At 41.9% G+C, this 13561-nt stretch overlaps 1 protein-coding gene across 2 annotated transcripts; it reads right to left on the bottom strand.

Moving 5' to 3' along the window:
- Positions 1-1266: 1266 nt before the first annotated feature.
- LOC129860485 (SRSF protein kinase 3-like) lies at positions 1267-12139 on the bottom strand. Of its 2 annotated transcripts, none has more exons than XM_055930896.1 (12): positions 11237-12139; positions 7496-7599; positions 6639-6747; positions 6451-6538; positions 6069-6156; positions 5853-5959; positions 5545-5710; positions 3856-3932; positions 2770-2877; positions 2427-2496; positions 2214-2306; positions 1267-1863 (listed from the first exon to the last, which is right to left on the bottom strand). In XM_055930896.1, the coding sequence occupies exons 1-12, from the start codon at positions 11287-11289 to the stop codon at positions 1679-1681; spliced, it is 1248 nt and encodes a 415-aa protein (XP_055786871.1). In that variant the 5' UTR covers positions 11290-12139; the 3' UTR covers positions 1267-1678. The 2 variants fall into 2 exon arrangements, with proteins under 2 accessions (XP_055786871.1, XP_055786872.1); XM_055930897.1 differs by having other exon boundaries at positions 7496-7596.
- Positions 12140-13561: the final 1422 nt, after the last annotated feature.

The following is a 13561-nucleotide window of genomic DNA, read 5'->3' as shown; positions in this document are numbered from 1 at the left end:
CGATGGCCGCGCGGCATAGGCAAGGTGCAATAGATGGTATAAAATACAGTATATACCGTATGAGTAATGTAAGATGTGTAAACATTATTAAAGTGGAATTATTTAAAGTGGCATTGTTTAAATTGACTAGTGATCCATTTATTAAAGTGGTCAGTGATTGGGTCTCAATGTTGGCAGCAGCCTCTCTGAGTTAGTGATTGCTGTTTAGCAGTCTGATGGCCTTGAGATAGAAGCTGTTTTTCAGTCTCTCGGTCCCTGCTTTGATGCACCTGTACTGACCTTGCCTTCTGGATGATAGCGGGGTGAACAGGCAGTGGCTTAGGTGGTTGTTGTCCTTTATGATCTTTTTGGCCTTCCTGTGACATCGGGTGGTGTAGGTGTCCTGCAGGGCAGGAAGTTTGACCCCGGTGATGCGTTGTGCTCACTACCCTCTGGAGAGCCTTACGGTTGTGGGCGGAGCAGTTGCCGTACCAGGCGGTGATACAGCCTGACAGGATGCTCTCGATTGTGCATCTGTAAAAGTTTGTGAGTGTTTTCGATGACAAGCCAAATTTCTTCAGCCTCCTCCACTGTTGCGTCTTCTTCACCACGCTGTCTGTGTTGGTGGACCATTTCAGTTTGTCTTTGATGTGTATGCCGAGGAACTTAAAACTTTCCACCTTCTCCACTACTGTCCCTTTGATGTGGATAGGGGGTGCTCCGTCTGCTGTTTCCTGAAGTCCACGATCATCTCCTTTGTTTTGTTGATGTTGAGTGAGAGGTTGTTTTCCTGACACCATACTCCGAGTGCCCTGTTGGCTGTCTCGTCATTGTTGGTAATCAAGCGCACTACTGTTGGGTCGTCTGCAAACTTGATGACTGAGACTGGATATTGGCGAGTAGTATACTCGGGAGCGGTCATTGTTTTGGGTCGGCTTCTGGGATTAGGTCCATTGTCCTGGGTGGTGGACCAAACAGAGGATCCGCTTCGGGAAGGTCTTATTCCTGGTCGTAATGTTGGTAAGTTGACGTTGCTCTTATATCCAATAGTTCTTCCCGGCTGTATGTAATAAGACTTAAGATTTCCTGTGGTAACAATGTAAGAAATAATACATAAAAAAACAAAATACTGCATAGTTTCCTAAGGACTCGAAGCGAGGCGACCATCTTTGTCGACGCCATCTTGCACTAAGTACCTACCACCATCTTGGGGAAACTACAAGTAGACGAAAAAGAGAAGGCATGCAGATGTAAGCCCAAAAGAGACAATGGAATAATACATTTCTAGCAAAACATGATTTATTGTATGCTGTAAAAAATAACTACAAATATACAGTAGTACAATTGGCGCAGTGCACTGTGCAGCACAGCTGTGGAAAGTCTTGAGCACAAGTACTACATTTCAGTAAATCATATAACACATATATAAGTTTGTACTTCATACATTCATTACACTACAGATAATCAAATGCCCCATTTGTTTATCAGAAGAGACAAATCTAGTCTTACTTACTTTTGAATGAACATAAAATAGTACATTTCACCCGGAACATTGGCAATTGCCAGTTGGAAAAATGTATACTGTATATCTTTCCCGTAGTCTTAGTGACTCAGCACCACTGTGTTTGTCTCTGCATAACACTTTTATATAACACATTTATCTACTAGCTTGGTATCAAGTTGGCTCCAGGGCCAGGGTTCAGGAGCTAAGCCATGGGTGCAGGAGACACTGGGCAGCACTGGCCCTCCTCTCCGGCTGGAAGTCCAACATATGCAACAGGAAGTCAGAGAACAGAGAGGCCTCCTTCAGCATGAAGTGGTACTTCTCCACCAACACCTCATATAGACCCCAGGGCCGCAGCACTCCGATATGACGCATGTCACCTGGGAGAACACATGATAGAGAGGAGGAAAGACAGTGGAGGTAAGTACAAGAGAGCTTTGTGACTTGGAAAGAAAATGTATTCTTTGTAGGTTTGTACACTATGATACACTAAGTACACTATGATTTGTCAAAATGAGCATCTGCAAGGCAGCCTCCCGAGTGGTGCAGCGGTCTAAGGCACTGCATCGCAGTGCTTGAGGCGTCACTACAGATCTTGGTTCGATCCCCGGCTGTGTCACAGCCGGCCATGACCAGGAGACCCATGAGGCGGCGCCCAATTGGCCCAGCGTCGTCCGGGTTAGGGGAGGGTTTGGTTCAGCCAGGTTTTCCTTGACCCAAACACACTCACCTTTGCGATTGAAGTACTCCATGGAATACTTGCCAGACAAGGCTACTGCTGCTGGGACTTTGCCAAGGAGCTCTATTATGTGAGCGATGTGATCTGGAGGTAACAGAACCAAAACCCCACTGGATAAACAATTATGCAAAAGTCACAAAGTGGACACAATGTTATCTCCATTGAATCCTATGTCAATATTTGTCACACCTAATATCGACATACCTTCCTCTAAAGAAAAGGTCTTCCCAGCTTTGGGCTCAAATAATGAATCCCCAGTGACCAACTCAAAAGCCTAGAATAAAAAGAAGAAGAATTGAATTGCCTGGAACTATTCTGTAGTGGCATCTATCTATTAAGCTTAGTGCTAAAGGAGTGGGTGAATTTGTCTTGATGTAAAGAGTGCTGGTAGACTGGAAGGGTAACTGAATGGTACAAGAGTTAAGTGATGCAAGTGAATCAGAGGAGACAGGAGATAACATGGTTTTACTTTAGTGAAGCTGTAAACAGATGCAGACTATAAGTGTTGTTGCTGATGTGTTGGTTGTATGGTGGTTGTCTCTCTTACCATGCAGGCTACACTCCAGATGTCTGCTGGTGGGCCGTAGTCAGAGCCCAATAGAACCTCTAGTGAGCGGTACTGACGGGTCTGAATCTCCTCACAGAAATGTTTGTACTGGAATGTCACACAGAGCAAAGGCAGCATGTGAAATACAGTCCTGACCCCAGGGCAGTATCCCACATTAGTTACTCTTATTTTGTAACCAACTACTGAATACGAATGGCAACGGTTCATAAAGATGTCGGAATTCAAATATGACGTCAATGTTTTAGCGCTATTGTTAGGAATTTTGTTAATAAATAGTTAAAACAAATTCTAGCTTTAGATAAAACTATAACTAATTGAACTCTGCATGTCTGGGGAAAAGAGATTTGTGTTGTGGGTCATAAAATAAGCAGAAAGGGTCATTAAACTCTGGTTGAACTGACCCAACTTAGCCCTGAGATGTTTAGATAAGGCTGTGGGTCACTTTTTAGGTCTTTCATTATCTTGAGTTGTCTGCTCAAGTGGTAATCAATTATAGTGAGCCTTCAGGATAAATGATTATATGGTGTGTCATGTGAGTGCCCTGTGAGGTTAGAATGAACTTTTGAACCTGTTTTCTATTTGATTAGGACAATGAGACGCATTCTGTAACCTATGACGTCATATATTGTATATAAGTCTGTGTTTATGATCAAATGGGAGCTTGCTCCGAGAATAAACACTATTATCTACTTTTAATATGACTGTATCCTGTCTATTTTATGTTAATAAGTATCTTACAAATTCTTATAAATAGACAGATTGAATTTAATTAATTAGTATATTGTAGGAATCATTTAATTCCACTAACAGCTATCCACTGAGTTTTTAAACTACGGCGTGCGGCATGGTTCCACGCACCAATAAATCAGCACAATCTACTTTTGCAAATTTTGAAATTGGCTGCTTCTTGGAGGTAAAATTGGGTCATGTTTACTGTGCTAATGACTATACAAAAAAAAAGAGTAACAGAGAGCAATGTACAACATGAAATTAGTAAATGAGGCATTTGTAGTAATTGCATGGGGGACGCTATTTCACAATCGCTGACTGACTGATCATACCCACCACCCAACAGGAGCTTCCCAGGTCAGCAATCTTTACTGTGATTTCCTTCAGACTGATGGGAGTGACCAGGTCCTTCTCTGAATAGACAGTAAGAGATAAACAACATACAGTACAGGGTTATGATCTGATTCAACTTCTTATGGCTGCAGGGCAGTATTGAGTAGCTTGGATGAAAGGTGCCCAGAGGTGCCCATAGTAAACTGCCTGCTCCTCAGTCCCAGTTGCTAATATATGCATATTATTATTAGTATTGGATAGAAAACACTCTGAAGTTTCTAAAACTGTTTGAACGATGTCTGTGAGTATAACAGAACTCATATGGCAGGCAAAAACCTGAGAAGAAATCCAAACAGCAAGTGGGAAATCTGAGGTTGGTCGATTTTGAACCCAGCCCCTATTGAATACACAGTGGGATATGGATCAGTTTGCACTTCCTACGGCTTCCACTAGATGTCAACAGTCTGTAGAACCTTGTCTGATGCCTCTACTGGGAAGTGGGGCCGAAGGAGACAGGAATGAGTCAGGTCTACCATGACCTGACCATGCTCTGACCATGCGCGTTCACATGAGAGGGAGCTCTGTTCCATCGCACATCTGAAGTCAATGGAATTCTCCGGTTGGAACGTTATTGAAGATTTATGTTAAAAACATTCTAAAGATTGATTCAATACATCGTTTGACATGTTTCTACTGACTGTTACGAAACTTTTTGACATTTCGTCTGCTTTTAGTGAACACGCTTCCTGACTTTGGATTTGTTTACCAAACACGCTAACAAAAATAGCTATTTGGACATAAATGATAGACATTACCGAACAAAACGAACCTTTCTTGTGGAAGTGGGAGTCCTGGGAGTGCATTCTGACGAAGATCAGCAAAGGTAAGGGAAGATTTATAATACTATTTATGAGTTTTGTTGACTGCACAATTTGGCGGGTAACTGTATGGCCTCGTTTTGTGGCTGAACGCTGTTCTCAGATTATTGAATATTGTGCTTTTGCCATAAAGTTTTTGAAATCTGACACAGCAGTTGCATTAAAAACAAGTGTATCTTTAATTCTATGTAAAACATGTATCTTCCATCAAAGTGTATGATGAGTATTTAAGTTATTTGACGTGGCTCTCTGCAATTTCTCTGGATATTTTGGAGGCATTTCTGAACATGGTGCCAATGTAAACTGAGGTTTTTGGATATCAATATGAACTTTATTGAGCAAAACATATATGTATTGTGTAACATGAAGTCCTATGAGTGTCATCTGATGAAGATCATCAAAGGTTAATGATAAATTGTATCTCTATTTCTGCTTTTTGTGACTCCTGTCTTTGGCTGGAAAAATGGCTGTGTTTTTCTGCGATTTTGCGGTGACCTAACATAATCGTTTGTGGTGCTTTAGCTGTAAAGCCTATTTGAAATCGGACACTTTGGTGGGATTAACAACAAGATTACCTTTAAAATGGTATAGGATACATGTATGTTTGAGGAATTTTAATTTGGAGATTTCTGTTGATTGTTTGAATTTGGCACCCTGCACTTTCACTGGCTTCAACAGCATACTGGACACAGACAATCTGAAGTGACATAGAAACAGAATATTGATGTACAGTAAACAGATTAATTTTCTGGTCCACTCAGTCATATGACCTTACAGAGTTCTATAACATCTGTAGCTGGACAGTGAACACTACCTGCTGTGCTCCTTGACTTGGCATCTTTCCCAGGGTATGGACAGGCACTGCCCCCTGCTGTCTGTTTTGGGTTCTGCTCCTCCAAACATAACAGTATATTCTCAGGCTTGATGTCTGTATGTATGATTTTACATTGAGTGTGCAGGTAGTCCAATGCCTGAAGAACCTACAGGGAAAGAGTGATTGCACTGTGAACTCCAAACAACTCCTGCATCAAACTAAAGATGCATTTATTAGCGTAGTGATTCGATAATGACACCCCAGCTGTTTCTACTCATCTCATACTATGAACTCTGTCACTCTTTTACCTGAGCAATGACCTGTTTGACCCAAGACAGCGATAGCCCTGGGTTTCCAAAACAGACTTGCCAACAGCGGAGGTCTGGTCCCAGCAGCTCCAGCACTAGGCATACATCTACACACAGGAGGTCAAGGAACCAAACACGCTCCCTACGGTGTCAAATTTTGCTGCAGGTTTGTGTGCGTGTGTGTGTGTCATGACTATGCAGTCTGAGAAAGGATACGAACCCCGTTGACCCCAGCTATCTTAAACTCATCCAGTAGTTGGACTATCCTCCGGCTTTGGAGGTGACGAGCAGTGGGACCACTGGCCTGAGGGGGAGAGGAGGCGGGTGAGAGAGGTCAGTCAGGGTCTGGACTATACTGGTCGAGTACTTGTTTAAATAGAGAGAGATGAGACAAGGGAGAAAAATAATGAACCATGAAAGCATGGGTGGATGTGAATAAGTGGTAGTGACAGATAAATAACATGTGGACTAAGAGCAAAAAGTGTTATTCATGTATGCCCTATTGCCCTTAGAGAAGAGTTAGGGGTGACGATGAAAAAGTGATAGAGGAAGCAGAGAAAGAGAAATACAAAGAAGGGAGACAAGAAGGGAGACTCACACAGCGTAGCAGAGTCAATTCGTCTTGCCCAGCCTGTGTGAATCCTTCTCCACTCTTCAAAACCTTCACGGCCACTCGCCTGCCCAACCTGCACATACAGACACTATTTTAATCACACTGGAGCTTTTCCTATATGACAAGAAGAAGATATTTGAGTAAATCCCCACACAGCAACATAGTGAATGAACCTGAGGTCCAAGCAGAGCCATACAGTGGAGAAGTATCCCCAGCCCAACTTAGACAGAACCTGGTATCTCCTGTTGAAGGTGTCTCCAATGTGAACAGGGTGGTACCCCCCTATTGAAACATACAGGATGATAGCAAATAGTTATTATTACAACTTTTTGTTTGTTTTATTTTATTTCACCTTTACTTAACCAGGTAGGCCAGTTGAGAACAAGTTCTCATTTACAACAGCGACCGGGCCAAGATAAAGCAAAGCAGTGCGACAAAAACAACAACACAGAGTTACACATAAACAAACGTACAGTCAATAACACAATAGAAAAATCGATGTACAGTGTGTGCAAATGTAGAAGATTAGGGAGGTAAGGCAGTAAAAAGGCCATAGAGGCGAAATAATTACAAATTTAGCATTAACACTGGAGTGATAGATGTGCCGATGATGACAGGCAAGTAGAGATACTGGGGTGCAAAAGAGCAAGAGGATAAATAACAATATGGGGATGAGGTAGTTGGGTGTTGTATTTACAGATTGGCTATGTCCAGGTACAGTGATCGGAAAGCTGCTCTGACAGCTGATGCTTAATGTTGCTTAATGCTTATGTTGTCCACATATTCTAAGTTAGAACTGTCCAGAGTAGTGATGCTAGTCGGGCGGGCAGGTATGGGAAGCAATCGGTTGAAGAGCATGCATTTAGTTTTACTAGCATTTAAAAGCAGTTGGAGGCCACGGAAGGTAAACACAGTACTCAACACTACTGTATTTACTGTGTTGAAACGGACTATGTGTACGCCGGAAGGGAGTGAATAGGACAACAAGACATGTAAGGAGAAAGACAGAGTGAGTAGACCCATATCAGACCATGGCAGTATTCTCGGGGGTCCTCTCTGTCCAGTGACTCCTCTGGCTCTAGCTGTTCCAAACGACTCAGCTCATCAAGTCCATTGGATGTCCCAGGTTTACTGCTGCAACAAACGCACACATGCTAATACACTTACACAAAGACACATATTGTTTTCATACTGTGCACACACTGTCAACCTATCTGATCCCACACAGGGCAGAGATGTGACCCCTCTGTGTCTAAGTCAGTGTCGGGTTGCTGGGAGCAGACAGGGTGAGACTACTTTTAGACACTTCCATGGGTGTTCACATGGATACCCGGCCGACAGGACTCAGAATGGGTCTCAGACATTTAACAGACATGCCACTATAGTGTAAAAGGTTGCGTCAATCGAATCTGGTATTAGGATCAAATGTGATTCAGAGTCACCGAATATACTTTAAGTATTTTTATTTAACATAAGCGATAAATGGTAAATGCAATTTTCGTATATACGGGTTCACTGTATCACCACGCAGGGTAAAGCAGAGAACTGACTGAAATAGTACAGACATCTTCTTTTATACTGTGACAGATGTTGTTCCAACTTTAGAGTTGGCCTGTCACAGTAGAGGCTTAGCGTGGTTTAAACTTGCTAGCCTATCGGTGGTGCCCAGGCTGGTCCCAGCCTCACAGCACACAGGATCCAGATATCCGGACGTGTTTGTTGTGAAGTTTGAGCTGAGTTTTTCGGTGGCTACACATTCCTCAGTTCCTGTTTTCTTGTTATTCAGCATTTTTCCATCTTGTCTCAACCTTCTGGTTAGCACAGTCGACACCCTAGATTAACAACAGCTTTTCTGCAGTCACGCTATGTTTTGTGATTAACACGTCCTATTTCTATTAGGCATATATTTTTGTTAAAAAGAGAACAAAATCATCCTTCACAATAGTCTACAGCCAGATGGACTACATGCGGTGGCAACCCGTCATTCAGGGCAGGTGTGGTAGAGCCCCACCTGTTTTGAGCGGCACATTTTTTGCAAAGAAATTCAAAATAAATAAATAACTAAAGTTTACAATCTACTGGCAAATCCTTTTTAATCCATGTCGTATGAAGAGAAGTAACGAAGAGAAATTATAGATAAAATGTTTCGGTGCTCACCGGTCATTGGACATACACATTACACAACAGGGTAGAAATTGCAAATTCAACAATGAGTGATTTGGAAGGAATCAGTGACAGTGGTAAACTGCAAGCATAGCAAATAAATCACTAGCCTGCTATTCAGTGCAGCGGCTGTGTGTTCCAACTCTGGGATTAAGTGTCTATTTTCCATGTTTAAAATGATAAACATTCAACATTGGCCATTCTGTCAATGAAGCATGATTTGTGCCGCGCTCAAAACAACTGTTAACTCGCAACTGCGAAAACTTGACTTCAGTGAGTTCAAGACAACTGGGAATTCCGGAAAAAACGAGCTCCGACTGGGAAATACATTTTCAGCATTTACATTTTGAACCATCATCGTAAATCGGGAACTCGGGCCTCTTTCTAGAGTTACGACCTAAAGATCAATGATGTCATCATGATTCGACCCAGTTGTCTTGAAAGCACCATAAATCCAGAGAAAGCCAGACTTTGATGACAAAATTTGCCCACGAAGTACCGCTGCACCACCTTCCTGTTCAAGTGAGCACAGCACAACAAGGTGAGTCCAAAAAGGTACTGTATGCTGCTGCATAAATGATGTAATATGCCAGGGAGATATGTATACTGTATCTAAGAAAGTAATACTAAGTGTATGTTGTGTAGTAAGCTGTTAGTAGCCCATGTGCCTCACCCTGGCAGTAAAGGAGGCTGAATGAACTGTTTCGCTGCCAGACAAGGCTCCGCTGATAGCCAGGTGTAGAAGTGGCAAGATGTTGGGACAGCTTTTTGTAGGATCTAACAGTTTGTGGGCACCGTTTGTCACCGTTATAGTGCAATTCATGTATTGTTTAGTGTTGTGTTGTGTTGTGGCTTTGCTGGCAAGCATCCCACGTATAATAATGTTTTTGCCCCACCAAGATTTACATGTTAAAATCACCACTGCCTACATGTACCTCACTGTGACTCTCCGTAAAAGGGGGAAAGGTCAAATTCAGTAGGATATGCTGTATCAGGTTCACTAGCCTGCTATTCAGGACTATAAATATTGTCTTGTGTAGATCTGTCAATTATTGCTCCTTTTCTGAATCATTTATTTATAGTCAAATATCCTCTCCAGGACAGTCTCTCAGAATGTTGTGGCTCCAGTTCAGAGCGTGGATATTGGCCCAGGTCCTTGACACTGTGACAGACCCAGTGAAACTCTAAACTGTCATTCACCTCCACAGGCACTAAAATAATGCACACATTCTCATTGTGTGCCAGGCGAGCTATACATGGAGCCCCTGCCTCTTTGGACATGGAAAAAAAGGTTAGAGTCAAGCTATAAATTGGTTTCCATTTACTGAGGCCAACAACTAGTCTGGGTACAAGTCTTTTTATCTAACATTCCACTTCCTGCCTCTCTATGTCATTGCCATAGAGACTGGCCTTGAGGAAAAGTCAATGTTCAATATGCATACTGGCTGGCAACATTCTTATCTCTTGATTGCTAGATAGCCAACTACGGCTAATTTAGTCACGTCAAAAAGCCAGAATAACAGCAAAGTAGCTTCATTTGCTTTGTTTAAGCTGTTTTCTAGAGACATTTATTTGGATACATCCCTAACAATGAGTTGATGAGGTGTGATTTTGCCTGGCATAAAACATGTGCTCACTCGTCAGGACACTGTTGTTCAAAAGAGCTAGCCAACGACACAGCTAAACACAATCACTTCAAACTGAAGCGGGAAAACGGCAAACTTGCTGCACTTTGTTTCATTTGACCTTTTTTCAATTGACATTTCCTTGTATATATAACCATAAAACTGATGCCAGCTGATTCATGATTTTGATTGGTTGAGAAATGCTGCCTGCCTGTCTGTCTTGTCTTGATTCCAGACTCGTTCATTACTATGGCACAAGTGGAGATCGAATTTGAATATTGAAATAATGTTGCAAATGTTGGAGAGACAAACAGCAAAGTTTATACAAATATGTTGAAAACTAAATGTTAGTCTAAAAGAAATGTGAGATAATGTCTAGATGATTTTTATAGTGGAGATCATGTTTATAAATAGCTGATGAGACAGTGGATTGCACAGTCAGATGGAACAGAGTAAATAGGCATTTTAACGTCATAGATTTAGCCGGTGGTAACTTGTGGAATAGACACCGGCTGGAATGCGGTTTTAATCAATCAGCATTCAGGATTAGACCCACCCATTGTATAATATTTGGATAATCGTTGTGATTGGAGGATAGCTGTGAGGGTTATCGAATCAGGATCAGCTCCTCTGTTCTCCTCAATCTCAGTAATGATAGAATGTTCATATTTGAAGATGGCAGGAAGGCTGGTAGTAGAATGTTAGCTCAAGAGACTGGCACCAGGCTAGCTAACAACCACACACAGGGTTAAAGTCCTCTGGTTAAGACCTGTTCCTCAAAAATATTTCTTAATGAAAAAGATACAAAGCTTCCACTCATTGACTTTGTGACTTGCTATGAGTAACGCTTCAGGTGAGTCTCACTGACAATTTAGTGGGCAGCCAGGTTACAGGTTGAGAGGTGCACCTTTCAATGAGTAATTATCATGTCAGTGAACTGTTCTAGATCTGGCATACTTAAAGTGAGAACAGATGCTACTTACGTTTGTTGAGCCAACTGTACAGAAGTCTGAGCTGAGCACGTATTCCTCTCCATGACTGAGTATACAGAGCCTGTATACAGTAGGACTCTGACTGAGTATACAGAGCCTGTATACAGTAGGACTCTGACTGAGTATACAGAGCCTGTATACAGTAGGACTCTGACTGCCTGTGACCAGTCAGCAGTGTTTATGTATGAGGGGCCAGCCAGGTCTAAACATGGAAATCCCCAACCCCCCAGCTCTCTCTTCTGTCCTCTTCTTTTGCTCTTTCTTCCCTTCACCCCCACTCTGTATATCTCTCCACAGCTGTGAAAGGGTAGGGGGAAGAGGAAATGACAGCTGTGTAGGGTTACTGGGGAGTTTAACGACCCCAGTCCAACAGTTCATGATCTCACAGGAACGCCAGGGCACCCCTTTTTCTACCATGTGCAAATACCTGTACAGTATGATATATCAAAACAAGGAATAATAATAATACCTTTGCAATGCAAGTAACAAAATGCTTCACCTCATAAAAAAATGATAATTAGATAAAAGTACTAACAAAGAAACAAAGACAGGAGGAAGGAGAATGAAAAACATAAATTGAAATCATATATTGAAAATCCTAAATTGAAATCATACATGAAAAGCATCTTTATAAAAGTGTGTCTTCAGCAGGGATTTAAAAAGAAGCACAAGCCTGATCTCCTCTGGCAGACAATTGCAAAGTCTAGGGGCCCTAATGCAAATGCCCAGTCTCCTTTCATTTTCAACCTAGAATTTGGAATGGTCAACAGTGCCCTGCCAGAGGATCTCAGGCTGTGTACTGGCTCATAGGGAGATAAAATATCTGAGATATAGGATAGGGCTAAACCAAGCCTTAAACATGATTACTAAAATGTTAACATCTATTCTAAAAGTGACTGGTGGCCAGTGTAGAGAAATTAAAATAGTTGTGTTTAAATACACACACACACACACACACACATCATATGCTGCTGCCGCTCTGTTCTTTATTTCACTCTTATTATTATCTCCTGATGCCTTGTCACTTTTCCCTGCCTCCATGTACATATCTACCTCAAATACCTCATACCCTGCACATTTACCTGGTACTGGTACTCCCTGTATATAGCTCCATTCTTGTGTATTTCGTTTTTTAAATTCATTATTCATTTTAAACTATACATAGTTGCGAAGGGCTCGTCAGCAAGCATTTCACAGTTAAGTCTACACCCGTTCTATTCGGCGCGCATGTGACAAATACAATTTGATTTGATTTCATATGGTTACATTTTCTGGTGCCTGTTAAAAACCGAGCTGCAGAATTTTGAACTAAGAGTTACAGTAATCTCGGCATGAGGAAATAAAAGCACGTAGCACAAGAGTATTGCACTGGACACGTGCTGTACACTGCATTAGAATTGTCCTTCTATGGTGCAGTCAGAAAGAGCTTTATCTAATTATATAATAAGCTATATCTGATTTGATCTAATTAGGAACAGTAAAAGTAGATATATGGGCTATATCAAACGAGTCTTGTGTCATTGAGTTCACTTCTGTCAGTTGCTTGATGGCCACCGTGGGAAGTCAAGTCAGTGGGAAGCTACACTTCTTACACTTTCATCAGTATGTTTCCACACCACGCATGGACTTGGAGAGAGGGTAAAAATATCCACGGTCACGATACAGAGGAGAGCAGGGTGAGGTCTCAGGCTTGGCTCTGCTCTTTGTGATTAATACTGGGCTGTTAACACTCTGCTCCAACACGCCACCCGAAGACACTTCAGAAACCGCAAGGCGCACTGCGATAAACTGAAAGACAGTTGATGGATCGGAGAGAAAGAGGCCCCAGCTCAGTTTCACTAGCCTACAAGACTGGCGTGACTGTTTAATTGGTCCAAGGTGACTTATGACCTTACTTATTGGTACATTTCAAATCAAATTGTATTTGTCAAATGCGCCGAAAGCCACAGGTAGACCTTACCGTGAAATGCGTATTTTACAAGCCCTTAATCCTTAATGTATGTGTCCTTCTGCTGTAGACCTAAATCAGGTCGAATTATATATATTTTTAAATAATACAGTGCCTAGATATTATAGGTACGGGAGGTGAGATGATTCATAGGTGCAGGATTTATTGATAAAGAGTAATCCATGTGCGTAAACAATATTTTTTTTACATGAAAAGGCACAGTGGCATAACAATAGAAATATAATAAATGTAGTCAAAGGCAGGGAAATGTTCAACAACGTGAGCTACAGGGGATATGGCTGGGACATAAATACGTTGCCAAATTGAAGTCCGAGCGTTATGAAACGCGTTTGTAAAATCAATGCGAC

This window comes from Salvelinus fontinalis, chromosome 8 (assembly GCF_029448725.1).
Source record: "Salvelinus fontinalis isolate EN_2023a chromosome 8, ASM2944872v1, whole genome shotgun sequence".
Classification (NCBI taxonomy): Eukaryota; Metazoa; Chordata; class Actinopteri; order Salmoniformes; family Salmonidae; genus Salvelinus; species Salvelinus fontinalis.
This window is presented reverse-complemented; position numbering and strand designations above follow the sequence as displayed.

Bases quoted from the DNA above. Each gene is read 5' to 3' on its own strand.
- LOC129860485 (XM_055930896.1), bottom strand. From the start codon at position 11,289: ATGGAGAGGAATACGTGCTCAGCTCAGACTTCTGTACAGTTGGCTCAA. The intron at 3,933-5,544 runs GTAGTGTTCACT...CTGTCTATTCAG, and splicing joins CAAGTCAAGGAGCACAGCAG to AGAAGGACCTGGTCACTCCC. The intron at 2,878-3,855 runs GTGGGTATGATC...GTGACATTCCAG, and splicing joins TGGGAAGCTCCTGTTGGGTG to TACAAACATTTCTGTGAGGA.